Source organism: Poromitra crassiceps, assembly GCF_964638095.1.
Source record: "Poromitra crassiceps genome assembly, chromosome: 25".
Classification (NCBI taxonomy): Eukaryota; Metazoa; Chordata; class Actinopteri; order Beryciformes; family Melamphaidae; genus Poromitra; species Poromitra crassiceps.
In genome coordinates this window covers 13,230,648-13,258,603 of record NC_139649.1, presented here as the reverse complement: position 1 = coordinate 13,258,603, position 27,956 = coordinate 13,230,648, and the positions used below count along the sequence as shown (strand labels likewise).

Here is a 27,956-nt window from a genome sequence, read left to right as displayed (position 1 = left end):
TTATGTAAAGAAGTAGTGGGGTGGGGGGGGGATAATGCAATTCAGGTAATTGAGAAAGGGGGGATCCTGACACTTTGTTGCTGCATGATTAATTTATTTTCTTGACGTAAAAAGGATATTTGTAGCAAATGGCAAAATAAAAAATTTCCAGGGGATAAAAAAAAAAAAAGAGTTAAATTCAGAACACACCTTCCAACACTAATATCGTATGCTGACTATCACATAGCCAGAGTATAAAATCAGTTCCTTTTGGTGTAGGGATTTAGAAAAATCCCTCCATTCTGTAGCTGTATTCATTCGACTCTCTGTTTTCATTTCCCCGTTGTCAGTGCCAACACCACATTATTGTCTTAAGATCCTGTCATGGCTTTGCCTTAAGCGAATACCCTCATCTCTCTCTTTAGTGTACATCTTGTTCCCATTCTCCAATATCATACCTCAAACCATTCTACTCTTTCCTTGCTTCTGACTAACACCCACCATTTTTCTTTTTTGTCTTTTTTGTCAGCATCTCATTTCTTCTTGCCCTTCTGAGCGGTGGGCTCGGGGCTCTTCCCCTCTGACAGAGCCAGCTGTTTCTTAAGGTCCAGCAGCTTGGCCACCTCCGCTGTGACCACGGCCTTGTCCGCCTTCTGGGTCTTGAGCACGCGCACCTTGTCCCCCTGCAGGAGATAAGATGACAGCGTGTGATACATTTATCACACTCGGACAACTGTGTTTGGTAAAACGCTTCAACGCAGATGGGGGGGGGGGGGGGGGGGAGAGAGGTTGACAGTTTATTGTTTTAAATTTAAAACTACGGTAAGTGATTAAGGTAGCCCGCTCCTGAGCTTGGAAATAAGGTTCTGTCTGGGCGGTAGTGCAGTTTTCGAAGATATCGAGCACTGATACGATCTCGCAAAATGCGTACGTAATTTTCTATCTTTTAAAATATTTGACCACAAAAAAAGAAGAGATTTCCGCACACTTAAATCTGTGCAATGGTTGCAATAGATTTTAAGTTTACGGAAATCTCTTTTTCGTTTTGAACTCATTGATGCTTCCAGCATCTTAACAAAGATTGAGCCGGGTGGAGCGGTCATCCTGCATTCAAATATTTTACCGCAGAAGGTTATTTTCTAAAAACAATAATACAGCCTGACGAAGACCGGCGAGGTTGAAACGCGTTGCGTTTTGTTGCCCGTGTATTGTGTTTTGAAGATGTACATATTAGTGAACTTGTGTACACCTGTACATTACTTCTAAATTAAAATGTGAACTTAATATCCAAGAAGCTCCTTTTTTCTATTTTGCATTCTACTTGGCCTGCTGAGCTTTCTTGGCCCACTTTTTTGTATTCTCCTAAAAACAATCACACCACTCAAGCGCGGCAATGCCTAAAGATCACAAATAATGTGGACAACTCAATTTTGATACATAAAAAAAAAATCACAATCTTATCATTTGACACTGGCGCATTACCGGGTGATTTGTCAAACGGTGAAGCGCAGATCAGTGAAATAATTAGTGGCTACTTTAAGTTGACTTATCTGTGATCTTGCCCAATAGTTGGGTGTGTCCATGATTTGATTGTTGGAGAGATTATTTTCAATTAAAATAATCCTTTTGAGTCTGATGTAATCGAGTGTTGCGACGCTGCCCACTCTCCTTCTAAGAAAAGGTATATATGACAGGTAATTAATCCCACGGTGTCTTAAAATAGAACAATTAAGACGGATCAATTGCTGCGCCGTCGCCAGGCAGCGGTCTCACCTGCTCAGCCACGGCCTGTGTGAGCTGCTTGGCTCTGTCTGGGTCGGCTCCGCCCGGGCCGGCGGCAGCGGGGGCCGGCGCATCGGCGGGCTTGGCGCCGTCGGCGTTCGGAGACGTCTTCTGAGGCTGGAAATAGACAGATGGAGATATTAAGATTTTGAGGCATGCAAAGGTTAATTATTTCAATAGATTTGCTAATTTCATTTCACACAATATCACTCATCACTCAAAACGTCGGCGAGATTTTATGAGTCATGACGGCATAAATGGACGGAATGAATCACACTGGACAAGGGATGAGTGGAATTTGAATACCCAAAAAATATGACGATGTTAGATGAGTTGCTAGTGTTAGTACAGGCCATTAACATTGACACAGCACACACTATGGTGGACTCTTCACACACACCACACACGCACGGCCTTGGATACCTTCTTGGTAGGCGGTTCATCCTCAGGCTAGAGGCAGGAGAGGTTGAGGAGAAGGTTTAGACAGGCATTGAGGTGTTGGGACTTTATGGACTTATCATTCTTACTTGCAAAATAGATGCGTGATATACAATTTAAATATTTACGTTGCGTTTTATTTTTTTTATCATTATTTTACCAGGCACTTCAATTAAGTACAAATTCCTATTCGCGGCGGCAGTCTGACTGACGAAGCCGACGTGCGGGTACGCGTCACTCAATGCTTCATCCCCCCCACCCCCCATTTCATTATTCATAAAATAGTCTACCTATATTTCTACAAGACCTGACTGAGCTGTCGCATCATAGACGACCGGGCGTCATAAAAATCAAATACCTGCTGTCCACCAAATTTCTTCTTCAAAGCCTCGATCTGGTCCGCCTCCAGTTTCTGGAACAATGGGCTGACCTGGGAGACAGAAGGGAGAGACAGACAGGTGCAACAAAGGCTAGATTTATTTAAAAATATAGACGGATACTTAAAAAGTGTGCAATTGTGAATCCGGCCCCAAGGCCAATGTAGCTGGACAATTTAACCTGGAGGCGCCACGTTCCTCTCTGAACTAAGAGCATTATTGCAACCGAGCAGATGACGGTGTATTGGAAAGATTTGCCGCGCTCATGACCTTGAGGGGGGAGCATTGCACTGATGACGAAGGTCGGTGCTTTGGTTACAGATGTTGTGTGCACATGAGCGCCTTACGCCTACATTCCACTAGGTCCATGTTCGGTCCGTCTGCGCTGCGGTACGGCATCGGAGCCGATACGTTTCCACTCTAATCATTGTGTCAACTCCCACCTACTCCGCTGCGTTGCGTGTCTACTCCGTCCCAGCTCCGACGATCCGGAGCTCTCCGAAAAATATACGCAAGGGTTCTATTTTTCACGGATGACGGAGCAAAGCCGCAGCAAGTTGGGACGGAGCCAGGCATGAAATCAACAGGGCAGAGGTGTTTACAGCATTCAATATCAAGCCAGAGGACAAACATGAATGAGGAAAAGTTCATAATTGAAGTGGAAAACCACAAAATAATTTATGACACGACACATCCTTTTTACAAGGACAACACCAAGCAAGTCCACCCCTCCTCTGCTTCTCCAGTTGGGAACAATGATCTTCTGCCTGTTTGTCGTTGTATTTATCCCACATACAAATTGTCTCGCGCGATTTTACCGTGAGAACCTGTCGGTCTCGTCACTCTAGCTGTCTGGCGGAGCGGAGCCGTGACGTGCTCTGCACGCAGCCGGTTAGTGTTGGCGGAGCACAGAGCACGGAGCAAAACCGGAGAACAGCCGCAACGCAATGCAAATGCAACCAGTGCAATCCCGGCGTTATAGTCTTGGTGTGATGCGAGCTTATCCAAGATCACATCATTCCGTACGAGAAACTAGAGCTCAGTCACGACCGTCTCACAGGCCGCAGTCTAGGCAGGCTGCTGCAGACACGCGAGTCACCGCTGTTGGGCCTGAAGCGACAATTGGCCTGGAGAGAAAGTTGCTGTCCTAAGGCTGAGCCCTAGAAACACCTTCTGGGCCATTATTATTGTGTGTGTGTGTATGCGCATGTGTGTGTCATCGCACATGTGTGTGTCCTCCAGAGGGTTGATATATCGACATACTAATTGTTTTAGTATGTCTCTTGCATTCTCCTTGTATCACCCAGAGTAAAATCTACTGCAAGTTCCACAAGTTCAGATCGTACTGGCTTTCGAGGCCATACTCACAGTGCCAATGCGGTGGCCGGCGTTCAGGGAACATACAAAGGCGCCAGCGCCTTGCAACATGGTCCTGATGCAAGAGTGAGGGGCGTTGAGTTGGTCCCTGATGGTTTGGCTGACTGTTGGCATGTACGGAGATAACATCGCCGACAGCAAGCACGCGATATTCACAGACACACCGGTGACTGTGCCCGCACGCTGCCTGCAGAGCAACGGGAGAAAAGACAAGAGTCAGTCAAGTCACATCTTGAATGCCAATTTCCCAATTAATCTCAAAGTCGGACCAGAAATTAGATTTTCATGATCACTCTTCTAGTCGGCAATACACACATGTACGTATTTCTGTCTTATCAAATGAAATCTTATTAACTCAATCTTTGTTCAATCAAATTCATTCTTGCTCATTTTCTGCATCGACTACACGCCAGAGGACTCATTCACGATTGTGAATATTTCTCCATATTTCAAGAGATGAGTGGTCAGTCGCCGCGTGTTTTAGCAGAGAATGAGAAACGGACGAGATGAACCGATGAGAGTTCACAAACTGCGGCACTTGCCGATTCATTCCCTTTCTATGGAATTACAGTGATTATACACTAAACTGAAATTGATAGACTGTCACTGAGGTGACTTGAATAAGGACACACGCACACACACCTTTCTGCATCTCCTCCCTTGATCTTCTTCCAGGGTTCGTTGACCTGGATGTACTGGTTGCCATGGCGAGAGATGTTCAGGATATGCTTCAGAGCGTCGCGGATTCTGGCGGGAAACATTGAAAAGAAAAAAAATGAAAAAACATGAAACTGACTTGAGGAAGTAACGTCATTTATGGTTTTTATCAACAATTATATTTGACCTCAGGTGTCGAGATTAAAGCGAATTTGAATTACCACTGGTAATGAAACCAAATTGAAAATACTTTTTTTTATTTTTTAGAGTGACTGAATTAAACTTATTAAAGAAAAAAAAACAGAATTTCCATGCGCCTTTAATTAAAAATGACTGCAAACCAATTTCAACGACATCACAACGCGCCCCCCTCAGCACTGCTTTTGACAAGTTATGCGATTTGAGCGTTCTTACTTGACTTTGTCCAGGAGCTGGATGTACTGGCGCAGCTCCCAGCCCACCTGAGCCAGGAGCTGCTTGTCCTCCTGCTGTAGCTCCATGACGGGCACACAGCCCTCAAAGAACTTACTGACGAACATGCCAGCTCTGAAGGATAGAGAGAGAGAGAGAGAGAGAGAGAGAGAGAGAGAGAGACAGGGAGGGAGGGAGGGGGAGAGAGAAAGAGAGGGAGGGGGAGAGAGAGATAGGGGAGGATGGTGAAGATGCAGATAGAGGAAGAAAGGGGGTTGGGGGGAAAACGTTGGAGCGGATCCAGAAAGACAGTGAGAGAGGAAGAGAAAGAGAGGGAACGGCTTGTTACTTGACTTGCTAATTGTTCATAAATTATAGATTTGTGTTGCCAGATGTAACGCAGTTCTCTGCCAGCGTAAACTAACACAACAGTATACTGCAATGAGCCTCTGTATAGTGTGAGCTCCTTACTCGCCTCGAAATGGTAGACGAGTCTGGAACAAGTCATTTTTTTAAACAAGTTTCATTATGTATATCGGGAGGACGTTTATATTGATAAAGTTACAATCTGACGCAACAAACTATTCTATATTTCTACATCTCAGACTCTGAGGAAGGTCTGCCAGACCACAAAGCATTTATGTCAATATATGTCGAAATAAAGAGCTATTCACGCTGAATGAAAGTGATTGAATCTTCCCTAATCGATCAAATAATGACACAGACAAAAGGAACGCTAGAACCCAGAATCAGCTACAATTTGAAAACGTGTGCAAAAGTGCATACAGTGAGTGGACGACGTAGATGAAGATATAGTGATTCAGGGGCTGGATCCAGGCAAGGACACAGTTCTTCCTCTAACACCTTAGGCTGGATGTAATCTACGAGATATTTTTGAAGCAATTAAGCATCAGCATTGCTGCCCCAGACCAATTTTGAAGATCAAGGTACTCGGCTGAGACAAATCTTTGATGCAGGATTTAACCGTGATCTGTTCAAAAATCATCTGAGGCGGTGTAACTGGGGCTAAATTACGCCATCCAACAAATTGAGAGAACTGGGGTGAACCTCTTATAATAGTTATTGCTGTAACATACTTACAGCAATCCTCAAAACTTAGTAGGTAATTGGACTAGATGGCAGTTCTGCCGTTTTTGTTTTTTTACTACTTGTATACAAAATACGAGTCACTTGAGACTTGTCTGATTATTTGTTCACTGGTTGACTGATCAAGCTTAATCAATGATTAGATTATTGAACATGCGTAACATGACTCGGTGTTATTAAAAGATTACATTTGGTGTAGGTTTCTTTTCTTAGTATGTTCGTGGAACATTCTTACCTTTTAAATTGACCGTGTCAAATAGCACAGTAAACATTCTGTGCGCGCAGGTTTTAAAAGTCCAACTCTGTTTAATTTGCTAACCCCCAGGATCAGAACCCAGGACCTTTGCATGAAAGCTGCCCAACCAAGTGGTCTAAGCTAAAGCACCAGTATGGCTGCCTGAGAGACATAAGTGTTGTATCCACAGAGACACTCTTCTATATTTTATTTTATTTAACCTTTATTTAATCAGATAAGACATTTGAGATACAAGATCTCTTTTGCGAATGTGATCTGGCCAAGAAGGCAGCAATTACAAGCCAGGTTACAATCAACATAAATTACAGTAAATATAAAGGAAACATAAAAACAGGGCTATAGAGCTGAAACATTTCAAAAAATATCTGTGGTTGTACCTCTGTATCCTGTAGCTCTATCATGCACAGAGAGGTTTGTTGGAACATTTGGAACTGACAGATTAACCCTACCGACCAACAAGAGTGACTTACACTAGCTGCTAGCCACAGCTAAAAAGCAGGAATTATAATAACTTATAAACCCTGACTACCACCGACCTGTTGATGAAGTTGCCCAGGTTGTTGAGCAGCTCAGAGTTGTTCTTCAGAGCCATGTCGGCCCAGGAGAAGGCTGAATCCTGGCCCTCTGGACGCATGTACAGCAGGTAGAAGCGCCACACGTCGGAGGGGATGCCCGTGTCCTTGGCCATGTCTCCAAAGACGCCGACGCCGCGGCTCTTGGAGAACTTTGTGTCCTCGTAGTTCAGATACTCTGAGGGGAAGATACAGCACAGGTGTAGCACAAGGTTCACTTAGCGTCAGCGCTGAGCCCATGCCAATCATATTTTTCCTGTGCTGTGTGAATGTGATCAGTGAGGACACCTGAGTCTATAATAAATGAAAAACAATTTATTTTCTCTGTATTGCGCGTGTGTGTGTGTGTGTGTGTGTGTGATATTTTCATATTTAGTGTAAAGTTGTATGTATATTATAAATGTGCCGTTACCAAAGTTAACTTTAAAAAAATCTGCTGTGAACTCTAATGTGAAAAATAATGATCTTATCAAATAATCATCTTGTGAAATAGACATCTCGCAACATAATAGCAGTTTTTTAGTAATCAATTGAAAAAGGTTAATCAAAAGCAACAAACACGAGGTTGTTACCAGTGGCAATGAGGTGGTTGACCAGGGTGTAGTTGTCCTGAGCTCCCAGTAGGGAGCAGGGGAACACCACACTGTGGAACGGCACATTGTCCTTGGCCATGAAGTTATATAGCTCCACCTGGTGGCAGAAACACAGAACTGCAGCGTGAGGATGACATCATATTAGATCATCGTGAGATCATCCAGTTCAAAGAGGACTTATCGGCTCTCCCCACCCCCCATCTGTATCCCTCTCTACTATCTATCCCTTCTGTGAATATAGGCCAACACACACAAACATACACACACACACACACACACACACACACACACACACACACACACACACACACACACACACACACACACACACACACACCACAGGATCTGAATCCTATGGAGACATGAGATGAGTCAGTGTGAGTCAAGAACATAGCTAGGGTGTAGTAGGAGCAAAGCAAATGTCTTTTTATATATTTTTTAATGATTCGGCATGTTCATAAAATCCTCAGGTAAATTAATAAATGGGTGCTTAAATGTAAAAGAGAGGAATAGTTTCAGCTGTTGATTATTAGGTTATACGTACAAATCAGATAGACAATGTGCAGATGGACGAGTGAAAGTGAATAATGTAATATCAGTGTGACGACCCTCCCACTCTCCTGGCTCGTCTTGCAGGAGCGCTGGTTGGGGTCGTCAGGGCTGGTTGGGTGGGAGGGTCCTCACAATCAGTCTTTATTGATTGCAATTCCCTTTACCCTGAAATTCTGAGTTAGATCAATGTCTGTAGATGAGACAGGAACAAATAATGCTAGAAAGAATATCTGTGCATTAATTTATTTTCTTCAACCCCAATTATTGTCTGTTCTTTGCAGCTATGAGTAACACACTGGATGTGAATTTAATTCATAATCCAGCAGATTCTTTCCTCGTCTGTTTATAATATTAACTTGTCCGGACAGGGCAATGACAAAGCGATCCAAACCGTTCTGTGTTGTAAACGGGGATACACAAACTGCAGACCCTCTGCCTCAGTAGGCTGGGTGGTAAATCAAATCCATTCCATGCCAACATGTGAGCTGAGGGAAAGTACCTGTTGAGGATTCTTCCACCACTTCTCCCATTGGTCAGTGTAGTTGGCGGTGATAGACAGGTAGCCAATAGGAGCATCAAACCACACATAGAACACCTGTAGAGGACAGCGGTCACATTTTTCAGTCTGAATGTTATATGAGAGTCTTTATTTTGATTTTATTTTATTTGTGTATTTATTTTGGGGGGGGGCATTTTTGCCTTTATTCGATAGGACAGTATATAGACAGAAAAGCAGGGAGAGGGGAGGACATGCAGCAACTGACCGCAGGTCAGAGGTCAGAGGTCAGATTCGAACCTGGGTCGTTGTAGGAAGGACTAAGCCTTAATGGTACACACCCTACCAGATGAGCCACTTGGATACCCCAAAGGTGCATAATAATTTTTGAGTGTTTCACTGAAGAACTGACCTTAGAGAGGAAGTGTTTGTATTCATCATCTTCTCAGTAGGCAATATGGCCAAGCCATAGGCCTATATTATTTTACTGTGTAAAAAGGAAAAGCTCATTTGTAGCTAGTGTGGGCATTTCTCCTCCCCATACAAAGAAATACTTACTGAACAGCCTAAAAACAAAGAGTGCCCTCAAACTGCAAGTTTTGCGATGCGAAAGACAAACGACATTTGAACCGGACGAGTTACAGACCTTCCCTGCAAAGTCGGGGTGAGGCACTGGTGTTCCCCACTTCAGGTCCCGGGTGATGCAGCGAGGTTTGAGCCCGTCTCTCACCCAGGAGCGGGTGATCTGTTTGGCGTTGGCCGTCCAGTCTCCTGTGCCGGTCGACTTGTCCAGCCACTGCTCCAACTGAGCCTCCAACTGTGTGACAGAGTGAGGGAGGATGAGAATAGTAAAAAAAAAAAAAAAAAAAAACGTATGTCACCCTTATGACTTCAGGCAGAGTAGTCAAGTCAAGTTTATTTGTATAGCACATTTCATACACAGAGGCAATTCAAAGTGCTTCACATAAAATGGTTGACAGGAAAAGAAAAGAAGAATAAAATGGACATTTAAAAGCATCACAACAAAACTTAAAAAAAAAAAAAAGAGTATAAAAAGTGCATTAAGCAACTTCATTAAGCACATAAAATGGTTGACAGGAAAATAAACGAAAAGAAGAAATAAAATGGACATTTAAAAGCATCACAACAAAACTTAAAAAAAAAAGAGTATAAAAAGTGCAATAAGCAACAGGCGCAGCAGTTGCAGAAAGAGATAAAACTTATAGAGGACTATAAGTAACTATAAGTATAGTAACTATGAGTAAGCCGTTTTTACAATGGAATTACTTCAGGGTTAACAGCATTAAATAAGTTATATAGTCCTAAAATAACCCTTTCTATTTGATGTGAAGCACTTTGAACTGCATCTGTGTATGAAATGTGCTATACAAATAAGCTTGACTTGACTATAGTTTCACTGGAATCCTGTTGCTAGAGAACCGTTTGTAACCTAGCTCATTTGCTGTCAGCTATTGTATTAGCTCACACTCACCAGGAAATAAAACTCGGGTACATTTAGAATGTTAATGTTGTCAAGTTGAAACGGTCTAGAGATAAACAGGCCAAGTCTGACTTGCCCCCGGTGAAAAAACAAAATATGCATCAATGGGGGCACGGTGGCTCAGTGGTAGAGCTGTCGCCTCACAGTCAGAAGGTCCTGAGTTCGATTCTCGCCTGGGACACTGTGAGCGCTGTGGTTGTGTTCCCCCCCATATCTTCAGTGCCTACTGCCCAGGTGGGGTATCTCGTCGTAAGGGCCTTTCTCTCTGTGTGGAGTTTGCATGTTCTCCCCGTGCTCCCCCAGGGGGTTCCTCCGTATATAACCCCCCCACTAAAAACATGCAGAAGATCAGATCGTCATCGTCATCCGACCAGTGACGACAACATCCGAAGTTGGTCCCCGGGCGCTGTACGAGAAAGCGACCACTGCTCCTGGCCTGCCCCCCCGGAGGAAAGGACATGCCTGGATGGGTTAAATGCAGAGGACACTTTTCACCGGCCACCGTCAGCATGAGTGTGTTGTGGCCGCATGCATGTGTTGTGGTGTTCGTGTGACAATAAAAGACGGGGCTTGTCCCGTTACGAGAGAGAGTTTTTAATTGAAATCGGAAACTGGATTAAGGAGAGCGCAGGCTATGAATGAGGCAGTGTGTAAACTAAAGCATACCTTGGGCAGGTCCAGGAACAGATGTTTGGAGGAGCGGATGACAGGAGTCAACCTGCAGACTTTACACTGGGGTTCCTGAAGGGGACAGCGGGGAAAGTGGATCGTGGATTACACCAAGAAAGTAAATTCATTTAAACTAGATATCCCAAATTGATGATATCTTAGAGTGTAATAGTACCAAAGGGTGGATTTCTTTCTTTAATATGTGTGGTTCTCAAAGTGGGGTCCTTAAGGGGGGCCCCCCAGCAAAAAAGGGAGATAATTTATTTTCACTATACTAATTCCATCCATAAGTAACACAATGGCAGAATGTATGACTAGTTTGGTCATGGGTTTCATACACTTTCTGTAATCAAAACATCTAAAAGCAAAAATGATATCAGATGAGCGACTGGACCCTGGGACAAAATCTTATCAACTGGGAGTCCGTGGTCTAATTTGTGTCAGTTTAGGAGTCCTTGACATGAAAAAGTTTGAGAAATCACTGGTTTAAGGAATAACGAAAATGCTATGGCAGTTGCTATCATCATAATCATCCTTTTGCTAATTATCATGATAGCCACAGTCAAAGATTGACCATCATCATCACTACACACTAGGGGTGTCACGATACATTAATTTCATGATACGATACGATACACGATATTGGGTTCACGATAACGATACGATACGATATTTTAACAATATTTTTTTGAACAAAAGTAAATAATTTTTATGTATTTATTTATCATTTACGGTATTTAACCATGTGAGTCCCGTTGAAATCGAAACCTCTTTTCAAGGGAGCCCTGGGAAAATACTGGAAAAATAGTCTTTCATTTGAAATACACAAAATACAAAACAAATGCTGTTTTTGGAAATTGTTATTATAATAACTAGAAAACAACATGGAAGATAATGCTTCTCTTGCAATAGAATGTGTCACACTGTCACAAACTAAACGTTTGTTGCATGGTGAAAGAAAAATAAAGTATACAATCTATTTCTTAAATAACTCATGCTCAATGTACCCCTTGAGCTGTTTTGCCATGCCAGTAGTAGTCTACCCCCTCACTCATGCATGTTGATTCTGCTAAATTTGTTCTATTATTATTCAGGAGCAAAAAAAAGAATTACGATATCATTTTTTTCTGACGATATCGATATCGTGACGTTTCGATATCGCGATATATCGTGCGACGAAATATCGTGACACCCCTACTACACGCGTACAAACCTGCTCCTCCAAAACTCACCCTGAGCTCCACGGCATTGATGAGACGCCCACACTTGTCACACTGGTCCCCCCGGGCTTCTGGGTAGCTGCAGTGGGGACAGATCCCTTCTACAAAGCGGTCGGCCAGGAAGCGCTGGCAGCTCTCACAGCGGAGCTGCTCCACCGTGTCCTCCACGAGGAAACCACGCTCGTGGAGTCGCCAGAAAATGTCCTGGGCTATCCTGAACGAATGACAGAGAGAGAGAGAGAGAGTGCAGAGATTCTTCGTGGGTTCTTAAAAATAATGGGGGCGACAAAGGAAACATTTGTCTCTTGCCCTGGGACAAAAGCTTATGAACATACTGCCATTACTGTTATGCAGGAAGTAACCAGACATTGACCCATTTTTGCTGCCAACTCACTGAATGAGAAACACTGTTCTGCTAGGTTGGCTAATGATAAGCCTTGTGGAGAAAGTCATATAAAAAAAGGATTCCATTTCATTCACTTGGTATAAAAACAAAGTAAAGCATAAGGAAATACACCGCTGAAGGTAACCTTTGGTGTTGAGGGAGTTTATACATTTCAAATTTAAGAATGGACATTCAAAGCCTTTTCATGAACAAAGTCATCTTTTTTTTTTTTCATTTTTCAAAGAACATGGCACTGTTTGATGCTTTTCATGTTGTACTCCATCAAAAGCAAAGGCCAAAACACATCAGTTTTTATCTTTTTAATCCCGTTCAATCGACAAGTCCATGGATTAAAGTCTTATCTTTATTGAAGAAGAGTGCCTTGGATTTCCTTGCTTTTGTTGCAAGCGATGAGGTGCTCTTACCGCATCCGTCATCCAAAACACTTTTAGAAACAAACAAATTGATATCTAATCCACACACCAGAATGAAAGTATTCTGCTGCACACTGACAGGCTTCAAACGCATTCCGTTACTTTCATATCATTCATAATTATTTAGAGCTACAGTCGAGTCGATACACCGGAGAAAGTTTCACCTCCAGGCTTCATCTGCTGAGCTCATCGATATTTTCAAATGTCTTATGACTGTTTCTCCAGATTCACCAGGCCTTCACCCCAACTTTCTAAAACGTTACCTTGAAGTTGAGTCTATAAAGTTATCATAGCTTAATCTGACTGCTGAGACAATTGTACCTTCTTATTTCTTGATCTTGGCTTGCTGTAAATTTGATTATCATCAGACACCTCTTCGGCAGACAGACTCTTTTCCTCCGTTACCCTAAACAGGCTCCAGTCTCCTTCCCTCCCACTTACGATGTCTGTTTCTCGGTGGTGGTTCTGCCGAAAAAGTCAAAGTCGATCTGGAACCATTTGTAGATGCTGGAGTGGACGGCGTGGTACTTGTCGCAGATCTGCTGTGGCGTCAGGCCCTCCTCTCTGGCCTTGTTCTCCGTGGCCGTGCCGTACTCGTCTGTACCACAGATGAACAGCAGGTTCCAGTCACGCAGACGGCCGTACCTGGTGGGAGGCGACCGGAGGGAGAGGATAGAGATGTGAAAAGGGCAAATTCGCAATAGCTGTGACCACATATAGCTGTGACCACATATGCTGTGACCACATATGCTGTGACCACAAATGCCAATTTCTGAAAATGCAGGATGGCAGGGGCATCACACCCTACTCTGCCTCTGCCACCCTACATTTCAGAATCACCCCCCCCCCCACACACACACACACACACACACACCGACCTCTCTGTTTTAGCAGATTGGCATGAACACAAACTCACACCTTCAAACACACACCGTGCCCATTTGAATTCATTTTCATTTAATTGGTGAACTTTTTGTGGACCAACCGACCGACTGACACCACAACCGACCAACCTATGGAGCTACTGGTCACAGCTAAAATACTCTGATATTTATTGACAAATATATTTATGAGAATGACAAGGAGAGTGGGGAACAACTAATACAGTTGACATAAAAACACAGAATACAAAGTAACTTATACAGACCAAATCACCGTGACGTCACCATGTTAACAACATTACTTCCGCGTACCACTTTGGGAAGGCGGCAGGTTTAAATTTGCGTGTTGTCAAATAAATACTGTCAAACCCTCTCGTTGTTTTCGGCCGACTACTACTTTCAATTTAAATGTTCAAACGGTTGGTAAACATGCTTGTCCGACGTATCTAGCCTTTCTTCTGTGTTTGTTTTCTGTAGTGTTAGCTAGCTAATAACGTTTGTTTACAACTGTCAAACTCGCTTTCTTTTTGTCTGTAACGTTAATGTTACAGACAGAGCTACTGACGCCACGTTAATTTAATTTAGCTTCAAGTCTACTCTGGTCTGGTCCAACAGGTAAATTAGCTAGTCTGGTCTCTACTAACGTTAGTGAAAGTGTTGTTATGAATGATATTAAACAACAACACAACACGAACAAACTTTTTGTAATTTTTGAAATTTTTGTCTTCTTTGTCTGTTTTTGTCTTCAACACGTCAGTTTGTGCCGTTCACCGCCATTATGATGTGTGGACCCCAGGGGTAACCGGAAGTCAATGTAAACATCCCCGCTGATTTGGTCTATTACAGGTATGCAAATGTTAGCCTGGGTAAACCCATCCCCCACGTGACCTGCTCTCAGACCTGTTCTCAGTCACTATAGCCCTTTTCCCACATGCGCTTTGTACCGCAAAATGACCGGAACGTGGTCTAATGCCTGCATGTGAGAAAGGCGCCGTGCCGGTATAAGTGCGACCCCGTCATCGCGGCCATTTCACCAGTTTTCAGCCAGTCAGAAGAACGGTATGCCGCGATAGGCAGACAGGTGAGAAAGGGGTCCAGTCATTTTCCGCGACACCGGTCCTTCTCTCTTCATGGGCGAGTACACACTTGCTTAACGTTCACTTCCAGCTTGCGTCATCTAATCATTCGCGCACATCAAAGCAAACTACTTCCATTTCGTAGCTGTGCAATGAAAGCCACTTATCTCCAAATCGCCAACTTTTCAGGAAATGAAAAAAAACCTGTGCTCTTAAAATACTGAACACCACGTTGTCATATTTGACACATGTCTTCATTGTAGACAGTTTATCGCTGAATGTGTCATTACATTATTAATATCTTACCTGAATAAGCTCAAATGCTGTTACAGGATTATCACACAGTGTCTGGGGCACTTTCTGCTGGCCAGACAGCAGCGTGTGGGAGCCTGCGCCTGCCTTTTAGACCGCGAGCACGAGCCGCTGTGCTCCAGGCAGCGGGGACGCGCGGGCGGAGCTCTCTGCCAAGCCGGGGAGAGTGGCTGCTCTGTCATGGGTTGAGCAGTCCCGGAGTAACGTGACATTATTCTTGTCAGAAACAACTTCGATTTGCATACTTTAAATGAGTTTGCAGCCCAAGGACAACCCGAAAACACCTTATTGATCTAAACCCGACCCCCCAAATAACCTCCCCCCTCCCCCCGCCCCCCAACATACAGGAAATTTCGCTCCTAGATTCTCACATGCCAGCGCTGAGGTGTGAAGGGAAATTCCGGGAAATGTCCGATATTGACTTACAGGTAATTTTCAGGTACGCATGTGGGAAAACGGCTTATGACTGGGAACTGAGAGAGCAGGTCACGTGGGGGCTGGGTTTACCTAGGCTATGCAAATGTATGCATGACAGTATGTACAGTTTGCACATGCAAGAAGTTCTATGCATTTACGGATATAAATATGTGTTTGTTGCAAAACAATAATGAAAGAGATTAGCAGATTTAAACTCCTACCTGGAGAAGACATCGGCACTGAGGACACAGCCGATAATGTTGCCCAGGTGGGGGACGTTGTTGACGTAAGGTAAGGCACTGGTCAGCAGGATATTACGCTTGCCCTCCTGAGGCAGACTGATGGGAGAATCAGATGGCAGAGTCAACTCCAGCTCTGTGTTTCCTCCTATCAGATACATCTAGAACCCGTATCCAGAGTCCACATGCTCTTGGTCAGATTCCTAGTACATGATCTCACTGTGGCAGCTACTCTCCTCTACCGCTGTGTTGGATGAAGACGTTCTAAATCGACTGGTCAGAAGTTGACATAAAAAAACAGGTTGATTTTTGCAGTGCTTTATTTGAAACCGTACAACAGGCTTTGAATGGGTTTAAAGGGACCTTGGCTTTGGGTGATGAAACTTAAATCAAATCCAGTTATTCAAGTAAAAAAAGTTTGACTGTAATTCTGACATTTATCAAAAAGAGCAAACAGACGTCAATAGAAAAAAAGCTCATTTGCGTACTTCATACAATTTCACAATCCTAAGTGTACGGTATTTTTAAATGGTGTAGCCACTTCTATAAATGACAGATGTGTGTCTGATGTAAAATAGTTGAGTCAGAGGTTGGGCTTACTTGAATATATTTAATATGATTTAAGGTCTCATGAGGAAGAGGTATAACAAGCATGGATACAATTCTTCAAAGAGGAAGAGATTGATACAGTGTTTTATGTGTTGCAATGGCACAAAGAGAGCTGACATCATAACAGGTAAGTTAGCGCTGGTACAGATGCATTGTACAGCACAGTAAACTGTGGTACAGAGATTACATGTGTGATGAGATGGATTTGAGGAGCGCACCGAGAGCCTAGGCCCCTCCCTCTACAAGGACACACACGGACACACACACACACACACACACACACACACACACACACACACACACACACACACACACACACACACACACACACACACACACACACACACACACACACACACACACACACACACACACACACACACACACACACACACACACACACAGAGTATAGGGTCGGACCTGCACCCCTTACTTCAACATCTGGCCGGGTGTGATTTTTATTCACTTGAGTTATGTACTAGCTTATATTCTCACCCAGAACAAATAAATGAGTATGTAGGGGACCAATGTCTTGGCCAGGGACACTCTTGACAGGACACATGACAGTTGCTGGGGACAAATCTGTGACTTTTTGGTTATGAGACGGTCTCACTAATCACTAGGCCACCCGTGTTGCCCCAGATATATCCAGTGTTGGGGGTAACTCATTACAAAAGTAACATATTACATGTCAATATATTACTTTTAGCAGTAACTCAGTAATGTAACTTATTACTTATAGGATTTCAGTAATATTATACCAGTTACTTTGTCAAGTAACTCAAGTTACAAATTGAGTTATTTTTTTTAAAATCAAAGCACATATTTAAAAAAGATACAATCATTTCCTAATCAAACTCTTGTGTTTTTATGCAAATAACCACTACAGATGACAATAACAAAGGAAAAGAATAACATTTAGAATTTTGGATTGTTTACACTGACTTCAAGGTGGTTGAAATTATTTTTCTGGATGGTTCCGGGGCGGCGATGTCATTCTGCTGCTGCTGTTGTTTTGGTAAAAGTAGTGTAATAAGTAACAAGTTACTCTACACATACAGTAATATTGTAAAATAACTTATTACTTTCAAATGAAAGTAACTAGTAATATGTAGTATATTACATTTTGAAAGTAACTTGCCCAACACTGGATATATCCACAATAAAAGAACACAAGGGCTGCAGGGCAACATAGTGGTTAGTGAGACTGTCCTGTTAAGGGGAAAGTCTCTGGTTCGGTCCCCACTCCCCACACAACATTGTAAAGCGCTCTGTATGAGAGTATCTGCTAAATGGCTCACATGTTAAATGTAGTATTGGATGCTTACATGGGGTGCTGTCTCTCTGTGGCCACTGGGCAGCTGTCCAAACCTTTACTCCAGGTGAGAGCAGCTGCCTCCATCTCCTCTTCTGAGACCACGCGCTCCCCTTCTTCAGCCTACAGAGACATCAGGAGACAGGGAAGAACCACTGAAACAAACTTAGCCCCACCGCTTGATCAGGACAGGTGTGGTATTACAGCGTTCCCACCAGGGACCAAATATTCAGTCAGTGACTCTATAAATGGCTAGGTCTCACTTGCAAAAGAGGTTTTAATCTCATCGTGACTTCCTAGTTAAATAAAAGGTTATATAAATAAGTCAAGAGCTTTTTCTATTACCTAAAGATTTGATTTTATATAGTTTGTTAATACTGGATTTTTACACAAGTTCTAAAGAACTACTGATTGGTTTCCCACGGGAGTTGGGCTTACTGCGGAGAAGTGGCCATGCAATGTATATCAGTTGAAAACCATCATCCATAAATGTTCCCTGTCTGGAATATGCCTCTCAAACCGCCAGTGGCAGTGCTGCGTATGAGTTCTCAGGACGAAGGAAAATGAAGCCCTATCATGAAAGTGTAATAGTTTGAGAAAATGTTATAAATAGAAGTTTGCATTAAACAGCTACTTTGTGTCATACTGTAATTCCAGAAGTTGCATATTATTATATTGTGGGAACATTTTCTCACCACCGTCTCAAGCAACACATTTCAGTGATGTCACAGGAGAGGGGAAATCCAGCCTAAACCAGAATTAATTTACATTATTTTTATAACCTCAGAAAGTTTAATCAGCAAATGAATATGAACATGAACAACATGTAACCAGAAGACCAGTTGCTCTATTAATATATTAAGCCATGAGTGTGCAGATTTAATGTTATAAGAGTATAGAGTATTAATATCTAATTGAGCTTCATGTCAATGTGGCACGGGGGAAATAAAGTGCTCTAAGATTTTTAGTTTTTTTTTTCCTGGTCAAAAAGAGTCTTGACTGTGGGGAAAACATCATAGGAATAATAGTGATATACCTGTAATGGTAAAATGCTTTGTTGATCCATCAATCAATCAATCAATCATTTTGCCCTCACATACCCCCCCCCCCCCCCATTTTTTAAGTGCGTTCATTTAAAGTAGAGGTGATACTTATAAAGAGGCCATTTACACCTGGCGCTAACATGCGTTTTCTGTGATCAGATTGCAATCAGATTGTGTTTTATCACTTGAAATGCCAGGTGCAAACACCCCCCAAAACGCATTGAAGAAGGATTGCAATCTGATCGGCCAAACCACCTCCGGAGGTGGTCAGGGATGCATTGTGTACACATTGAACACAAGTGTAAATGCAATGTGTCCTCTCAATCTGGATACAGCGACTTTATGCGGATTGAGAGGACAACCATTTCTGCCATCACGATTGCAGAAAACGCATGTTAACGCCAGGTGTAAATGGAATCAGCCTGAAGTGATAAAATACAATCCGATTGCAATCTGATGGCAGAAAACGCATGTTAACGCCAGGTGTAAATGGAATCAGCCTGAAGTGATAAAATACAATCTGATTGCAATCTGACGGCAGAAAACGCATGTTAACGCCAGGTGTAAATGGCCCTCAAAGGGTCTGGTGGCCAAATGGCGATCTAAACCACTCTCTGACTTAAGAGTCACGCTGATCTCAGACCAGCACAGATTGAAGACAGTTGGGGTCCAGTTCTATAATTAGATATCTCATACACATCAGCCACTCCCACTTGTTCGCCCGACCTGTTGACCCCGCCCCTTAACCTCCTACACACAGAGCAATTTGACACAACTGGTAATGTGAGATGCACACATCCTGAACCGATGGGAGGCCATAAATGCCATCGCTATATTTGATTAACACTTGTTCAAATCCGCCAACGTCTCCACAAGAATAGAGAATAGAGAAATAGTGATGTAATCCTTATATACCGCATGTTTTATATCCCAACAGTGGTTTTGATTTAGCTTTCGTAGAGCCAAGTTAAATCTCACCCCCAGACTGGATCTTCTTTACACAAGAGCCCGGCTTAGTTAAAGTGAGTTGAATTCAAGTCTTGCCTCACTTTCAAAAATGCTTTCACTTTCTTCTGAACAAAAACAAAATCAAAACACTGGGGCAGTTCTCTCAGCTGCGGTACAGTCAAAACAAAGACAAAGAGGGGCACGAAAAGATTCTTTCAACATTCTAAAGATTGATACAGATGCATACGTCTAGGGAGCTGTGTGTGTATGCATGCATATCCTGCAGGTACGGTATAAACTGTACATAAGTAGAGATGTAACGGTATGAAAATTTCACATCACGATTATCGTGACCAAAATTATCACGGTTATCGTATTATCGCGGTATTCGTAAAAAAATAGCTGAAAATGTTCAAAAAGTAATGAGAGACGCACTGAAATAATTTTACGTTTTATATTGAAAACTCAGATCCAAAAAGGATTGATACACTCACTGAAATCATTTATCCAAGGCTGCACGTTTGCATCTGGGAGACTGTTGCCGACTTTGGTTGATGATGGACACAGTATTTACCATGTTTTTCAAAGCACTGTAATCGTGGTACCACGGTACCACGGTTTTAATGATAATGAAAATTTGAAACTGTACGGTTATGGTAAGGAATTTGACCACGGTTATCATTAAAACCGGTTATCGTTACATCACTATACATAAGACAAACTTCAAATGTCTTGTATAAATGATCAATAAAATCGTCTCCTTGAAAACCTCCCAGGCAGAAGCAGCAGTCTAGTAAGCAGCGGGCCACCTGTGAATGCTTTGTGTTCAATAGAGAGCCGCAGGAACGAGTCCGGAAATCATCGATGCTAACACTCCTGGTTCTTCACTGTTTTCGCCTATGGGAGTTTTGAATGGGTTTTTGGCGCGATGCTTTTAATAATCTCTCTGGGCAACGCTGGCTTAATCAAACGCGAACCAGTGTTTAGTAATATCATCTTCACACACGAGGACCACTTTTACGAGTTTTGAAGCTTTTACGTGCCGTTAAAAGGGCGGCTAGCTAGCAAACGGCTAAATGAGACTACACTGTTGTGAGTCGATGGGGATATATACGTCAATAACGTCACCACTTCAAAGGACGAACACGGAAATTCTCTTTCCCTCACCTGGTTCAGCCCCGTTCAGCCCGGGGTAATCAGTGCACACATCAACAACAGTCCAGGTTGAGTGCTGACGTGACGTGGAAGCCTATGCGACAGTGTGTAGTTCTAGGTTAGCTTAGCTCAAGATTTTTACTTCTAGGGCTCGCATTTACGCTACAAAACTCATGAAAGTGGTCCTCATGTGTGAAGATTATCCGACGGAACTCTGGTTCGCGTTTGATTAATCTTGCGTTGCCCAGAGACCGTATTTGAAGTATCGCGGCAAAAACCCATTCAAAAATCCCATAGACAGAAACAGTGAAGAACCAGGAAGTCCGGGACTTCCGCGTTCTGGACTACAAAAATACGTCATCCCTGTGGCTCTCTATAAGAACGCGTGGAGTCGAGTAGCAATGCTGTTGAAGTGAACTCCTACCTCAGTGGGGCTGCTGCTACATGGCTGCGTGTCTCTGCTCTGGCTGCTCGGAGGGGCAGGCTGCCTCTGCAGGTAGCTCTTCAGGGCCTGTAGGCCTTTCCCCTGAAGCACCTTCTGAGCTGCAACCAGGCAGCCCTGCACACCGGCCACACGCGCAAACCAAGCCTGCACCCACTTATAGTCACCTGGAAAACACACGCACACACACACACACGCACACACACACACACACACACACACACACACACACACACACACACACACACACACGCGGAACGAGTCGAGAAGTGGAGGGTAGAGAAGAGAAATGGGGGTGAAGGGAAGTTAAGAGTCAAAGAAAAGGAAAGAGTCAAATCACACTTTGCACATCTATGGTACATACATGGGAGTAGGTACAATCATAAGTTGTACGATGCAAACAATATATTTTAACAGACTTTTACTATATCAGGACTAAGATTCAAAATCAAGATTCATTTTGATAGCGATAGTGAGTAATTATTACAAATGAGGAATCTGACTTAGTGCACTGCAGCGCATCAATAGCAGAAGATGGAGCAAACAGAAAAACAATCTCAAACGATACTCACCCAATGCTAAAGAAGAGTCAGATAAAACAGGGTACAGCGCAGCCCACAGGACAACATCGGCAACCGAGACAGCTTCCTGAAACACAGCGCCGTTTAGTTAGCATTATTTGCAAATATATTCATATTTTCCGAGGGGGGGGGGGGGGGGTTTATGACAGTTGATACACATTCCCCCCTCATGAACCTGACACACCTCCCCTCCAATCATCCCATCAAAACCTATGCACGTCCTGTGAAGGAAGCTCCAAACAATGCCCGTCTCTACCCATCAGAGTTTCCACACACTACCCATGTCCTGAGGAAGACTGCTGTCAAAACTCTCACTGTGACTGTGTCACTGTGTGCCAGCTCTTCAATAGATATGGACTATTATATCCATAACAACTCTGTGTGTGTGCATTGGAGAGTTCCTTCTAGCCATGCTGCTGATCATCACCAAGAGATTAAACATGATATTTCAATACACATGAAATGTGTGACAGATGCAGCAGACTTGTAGCCAGTCAGTGCCATGGGGGATGCAAATGCCACAGAGGAGAGAAGTGATCTCCCAGAGGAGAGAAGTGATCTCCCCCTCCCCATCCCCACATCAGCAACATGCTGTAAGGGCCCTCCTCCTCCCCCAATACATGTTGAAAGATGCCTCACTAGCTCAAAGACGCCTCACTAGCTCAGCATCAGCAGTTGAAAAGAGGAGAGAAGAGACATGTTGCCCGAGGGGTCCCATGCGGCACAGAAGAGAAGCTCCGTTAAGCTCATTTGTGTTTCTAAAAACTGCATCGTGAACTTTTGACTTGAATATGTGATACAGACAGAATGAGGCTGAGTGAGTGAGTGAGTGAGTGAGTGAGTGAGTGAATAAATGTGTGAGTGAGTGAGCTTACATTACATGTGAAACAAATGAAAACACGCCCGCACACTACAAGGGCTCCTTTTGAACAGCTTTATTGCACCAAGTGCAAGTGGCAACGTTTCGAGCTACATTAGCTCTTCGTCAGACAGTGAGAGTGAGCTTACATACCTGTATCTCCTAAATGTGTGTGTTCATATTGACAACCCAAATTGGCATACCGCTGTTAAATATGGCGTGGTCGTCTTGCTCAAGCATTGTTCCAGGTATTTCAGCGGCCCCTTGAGGGCCTTGGACGCCTCTGCTCCTTTTCCCTGCAGCACTGCTACGTGAAGCGCCTGCAGCAGGGCGGGCTGCACAAAGAAGACCAAAATGACGCCATCATTTGAGAGTAAGCAATCACCAGAAGAAGAAAAAAATGAAATTAAATTATTTATTTTCTTAAACTCTAGATGGACCATGCAAATAAATTAGGGATGCACGATATATCGGCAATCGTACTGTATCGGTATCGGCCGATGTTAGTCATTTTTTAACATATCGGTCATATCGGTATCGGTCAGATGTTGCAATGTTAATATCGGTTATCATTATCAGCCAAATTCTTCACATTGATATGAAGTAATGCAGTAAATCTATGATTTACGGGCTTTTCCAAAGGCGTTGCAAATAAAGAAATGCATAACTTTTTCAAATTCAGTGTTAACATGTGTTTTTCAGTATGTACAAAATGTGATGATCATAAAAATGTGGTTTTATACAGATCATATCGACATCGGTAAATATCGGTTATCGGCCATAACAGCAATGTTAATATCGGTTATCGGCATCGGCCAAAATTTTCATATCGGTGCATCCCTAAAATAAATGTCTATATTTTTCTGTACAAGGGATCGTAGAACAACGTGAATTTAATCAAAAGGTTGACATCTCAGAGGCGTAGTATTTTGCTATAGATTACAAGCAGCCTGAAGGAGCTGTGGTGTCATGGAGAGAGATCTTACCTGAAGTTCAGTGGCCTCCCATTCAATCCACTGATTGCAGAGGTCACTGCATTCTTCCTGTCCACTTGCTTCAAACATGTATCTAAGGTGTTAAACAAACATGTGTCTAAGGTGTTAAACGGGACGGAAAACAGAAGGCAATCATGTCAAAAATGTACAACCTGCTCAGGTTGGTTAAATTGGTTGCAAACTAATTTTCTCCAGATGTGCGCCAACGGAACACACGTTTGCTAGAGGGATCTCTAACTGACGTACTGCCAGCTAGGGTGTGAGTTGCAGTGACCCCTAAGATGCCAAACGCCAACATAATGGCATACTCTCCCTCTCCCATACAATATCGGTGGCAGGACATGAATACCAACAAAAGCATTTATATTTTTAAATTACATTTCATTGATACAATTAGATGTTACATTGGCATCATTCATTGGTATATATATTTTTGTATGCCGTCACCAGACATTTCTGAGCAATCAACAATTACTTGTATCTTGTATATTAATAGCCACTAAAGTTGAGAAACATTGCTTTGGGCTGCTGACTGGGCTACACTGAATTAGCAGCAGTTGTCCTTTTTCCATTTGCAGAATGTGTGATGCTGGCTACAGATCAGATAGCCTGCACATTCATAAATGAGCAAGTTGGAAGTCATCTACTGACCGGCAGATGGCATTGGAGCTGAAGAGGTGCAGTCCACTAGACAGAAGCAGAGCTGGCAAGGCTGGACGGCTGAGGAAGGGCACCACTCTCTCTGAAAGAACAATCGCAAAGTATGTTCACACGATGAAGATGCAGCCTGATAAAACTGCAAATCACAGCGAGAGGGATTGTGGCACATACACTACCAAGTTTGCAAACTAGACTTTAGTCAAACTGGATTATGTTTAGCTTATTATGGTTGACTGGGACGTGATGCTACAAACTGTAAAACATTTTGCCAAAATATAAATCTATTATCCATTAGTATCCATATCTGTATATGGAGAGACAACTCATCAATTAGATCTGATATATTTCAAAACTGGACAGATTGGTCCAATCCAATCTGAAATCAACCCTGCCTCTTCGAGCAGCAACATGAGACATCATGCCTCTAGGGGAAATCCCGCACAATGAGAATTTCTATTTGAACAGTATTTGAAGTCTAATCCCCTTTCATAGTCATGATCAGACACAGTTTCAATATTTATCAGTAAAGATACAAAGGTCACTGGCACTGCACAGATCTAGGATTTGAGTTGATTGTAATCTGGAAGGAACTAATGAGAATTCAAGGCAGATGACCACATGTGTGGGGGTTCTGATCCTCCATATTTTATTGATGTCTTCTTCACGTGTGTGTTGTATCTGTATATTTGTGTGTGCAGTGCACTCACTGTGGCCACATGCCAGATGGTCCTAGTTATCCATGTCTGTCTATCCAGCTCACAAGGAGGTGAACACAGCTGGGCCTGGGAGGGAAGCCTCTCTCCAATCACGTTTGAGACAATCACACCATAAGCTGCTATAAGAGAGCCGTCTCACAAAGCTGGGATATATTACCATTTCACCAGGATCAAATGACTTGACCCACCAGCAGCATCAAGATGACCTTCCAGACAATGCACTGATGGGAAATACCTATTCCTGCTTGCCAGAGTATCTCCGTTTCGCGCTGTACCAGCGCAGGGGAGAGTCCGGCTGCTCTTACTCTCACTCTGGTATTCACCTTATGTTCAGACCTAACAGTGGACCAAATTCTTCCGGGTCCTTCTAACACTTCCGGCGGTCACGGCGCAAAATAAAAGAGTTGTTTTTGGAGCGGACAGTGAAGGGGTAAAATAAATAACGTAGCCTACTACTTTGAGCCGGTACACAGCAAGCAAGCAGAGTATCCACTGTTAGCCAGGTCAGATAACGTTATCGTCGACAATGACGAGCACTTTCTTGTAAAACATACCTGGACGCAACAAAGCAAGCTTCGGATAGTTTTCTCTCCTCCGAGGCAGCGCGATAGCAGCGCGAGCCATTAACGTCAATAAAGACCCGCAGACGTTAACGTAATTCCCTGGAATGCAAGACTTAACGAGCCAGTTACATGGCGTTGCATTCTTAGACATTGCCGTTTGCTTTTATTTGGTATGTTACATACAATTGGCTAAATTATTAGTTAATTCAGAGTTAGATGATATTGGAGCAGCGCAGCCATTTTTTATTTTATTTTATTATTATTTTTAGCCGGAAGTCGTAGGACGGCCACAGAACCGGGTCAAATGGGCGTGGCTACATAAGGTGAATAGCTGGGAAAAAGGCTCCGTTATCGTTACAACCATCCACCTCAATCAGCCCACGTCCGGACAAGTCAGCCCATGTCCTGACAATTTGCTCAACCCAGTATCCCTGCATTCTGCTTAAACCTCAGTCAGCGCACGTCTTGTCAAGTCAGCCCATGTCCTGACAATTTGCACAACCCATTATCCCGGTATTTGCATAAACCCCTGTCAACCCACGTCCTGACAATTTGCATACCCCCGGCGAGCTTCATGACCCCCCTTTCGTTATATTATCCCGTTCTAACTTTCATTTATTTTGGGGGATTATCTATCCTATACGTCACTGACGCCCCCCCTCTCTCATCTCAAGAGGAGCATCATCATATCATGGAGCCATACGCCACACTTAAACTTGTTATTTGTTCAATAAAGCTTGTTAAAACTTCCTACAAGTCTCTCATGATTGAAGTGTGGTCTTTGACTGAATTTCAATCATGGAAGACTAACCTCTCTACAGCATAGTTTAGAGCACCCCATGCGTACATGCCCCTCGTCATTCAGGGTGTGTAACTCCTTAGTGACATCACTGATGACATCACAATTGCTTGAGTGACATCACTGATGACATCACAATTGCTCGAGTGACATCACTGGTGACATCACAATTGCTCGAGTGACATCACTAGTGACATCACAACTGCCCCTTCTCCATTTCCCAATATCCAATCAGCTAAGGACATCTGTCTCTCCTGATCTGCTGAGCCGAACACCTAAGCGGTGGTGGTGGTATATAGAGCCCTTGCTACTACGTCATTACTCACATTTGTGCCATCATCCTCAGCTGCTGTTCATCATCACTGGAGCAGTTGTCTCGCCCCACCCCCTCCCCTGATCACCACCAACGTCATGGCTCCTGTAGAAATCCCTATGGGGGGATTATCTATCCTATACGTCACTGACGCCCCCCCTCTCTCATCTCAAGAGGAGCGTCATCATATCATGGAACAGGGCCTTCATGAAAAAACATGTGTGGCAGTATGGTCACTGTTGATTTTGGACTACTTGCATTAAAACAGCCTCTTTATAAATCATGACAAATCTTCAACTAAGGATCATGCATTTTGAGTTTTTCACCCCCTTGTTAGCCAATTTAGCATGACCTCCATGCTAAATTTCAGCCCCCTGCCCCTGTCAATCATCCTGCATTTTCTCAGTCTCAATTCTAGAGGCTAGGGGGACACGTCACACATCCATTCTGATCAACATCATTGTCCCTATTCTATATTTCTATTATGAACCACCACCCCCAAAACATGGCATCAAAATGCTGCACAAAACAAGCACTAACGTTACTGTGTCCACACCATTCAATTGTCGACAGTCCACACTAGCTCATTCCCGAGCTGCACTTGAACCAACTAGAAAAGCCCACCACCACTGTGTTGTTTGTTTCAGAGTGAATGCCACGGTGTCAGTGTCAGTTCATTCAATGAATCATGGACAGGCAGCTGTCGTTCATACCTCAACCTGTCACTCAATGCTGCCAAGGTAGCTATTGCTAAGTCAAAAACGTCAGTTACAACGTGAATCAAAGACGTCTAACGAGCGCACACCAACGATGCCAACTGTTAACGTTAGCTGTCAAACCATTTGGATGATTTAGATAAGCTAGCTCTTACCTTCGTGGTTGGCATATTGAACGTCACATTGTACTCCAGTCACTTCTAACGCTGCTAACACCTTCAAGCAATGCGGGTTGCCCTCACTGACGAAGAGTTTCATTTGGGCGTTTCGTACACGGCAATGTTTCACACTAAATTTACTTTAAAACGACAACACACGCTGATTGTAACTTTGCCGGGGTGAGTGCCGTTTCCATGTGCTGATGCAAGCACCAATCAACTGACTACAAATGGCGGAGTTGTAGTTTTCTGGAGCTGCCTCTGTCGTTCGCAGTAAAGGTATCCGTCTGTGCCGTGGACTACATTCCCCGCCAGCCTCTGCCGCTGCCAAGCAGAGGGTGCGCTTGTTTCGA

General features: G+C 43.4%; 1 protein-coding gene across 1 annotated transcript; it reads right to left on the bottom strand.

The window, feature by feature from the left end:
• Positions 1 to 83: 83 nt before the first annotated feature.
• Positions 84 to 27,785, bottom strand: mars1 (methionyl-tRNA synthetase 1). Its single transcript, XM_083660784.1, has 21 exons — positions 27,601 to 27,785; positions 24,330 to 24,420; positions 23,670 to 23,751; positions 22,887 to 23,018; positions 21,816 to 21,891; positions 21,226 to 21,410; positions 17,669 to 17,778; positions 15,714 to 15,830; positions 13,248 to 13,451; positions 12,000 to 12,201; positions 10,765 to 10,839; positions 9,244 to 9,414; positions 8,601 to 8,696; positions 7,529 to 7,646; positions 6,921 to 7,134; positions 5,025 to 5,156; positions 4,596 to 4,700; positions 3,945 to 4,140; positions 2,558 to 2,629; positions 1,753 to 1,878; positions 84 to 662 (listed from the first exon to the last, which is right to left on the bottom strand). The coding sequence occupies exons 1-21, from the start codon at positions 27,701 to 27,703 to the stop codon at positions 513 to 515; spliced, it is 2,757 nt and encodes a 918-aa protein (XP_083516910.1). The 5' UTR covers positions 27,704 to 27,785; the 3' UTR covers positions 84 to 512.
• Positions 27,786 to 27,956: the final 171 nt, after the last annotated feature.

Coding starts and splice junctions, on each gene's coding strand:
- mars1 (XM_083660784.1), bottom strand. CDS start 27,703: ATGAAACTCTTCGTCAGTGAGGGCAACCCGCATTGCTTGAAGGTGTTA. Junction 1,879..2,557: donor AGAAATTTGGTGGACAGCAG/GTATTTGATTTT, acceptor GTCTATTTCCAG/CCTCAGAAGACGTCTCCGAA. Junction 663..1,752: donor CACAGGCCGTGGCTGAGCAG/GTGAGACCGCTG, acceptor TATCTCCTGCAG/GGGGACAAGGTGCGCGTGCT.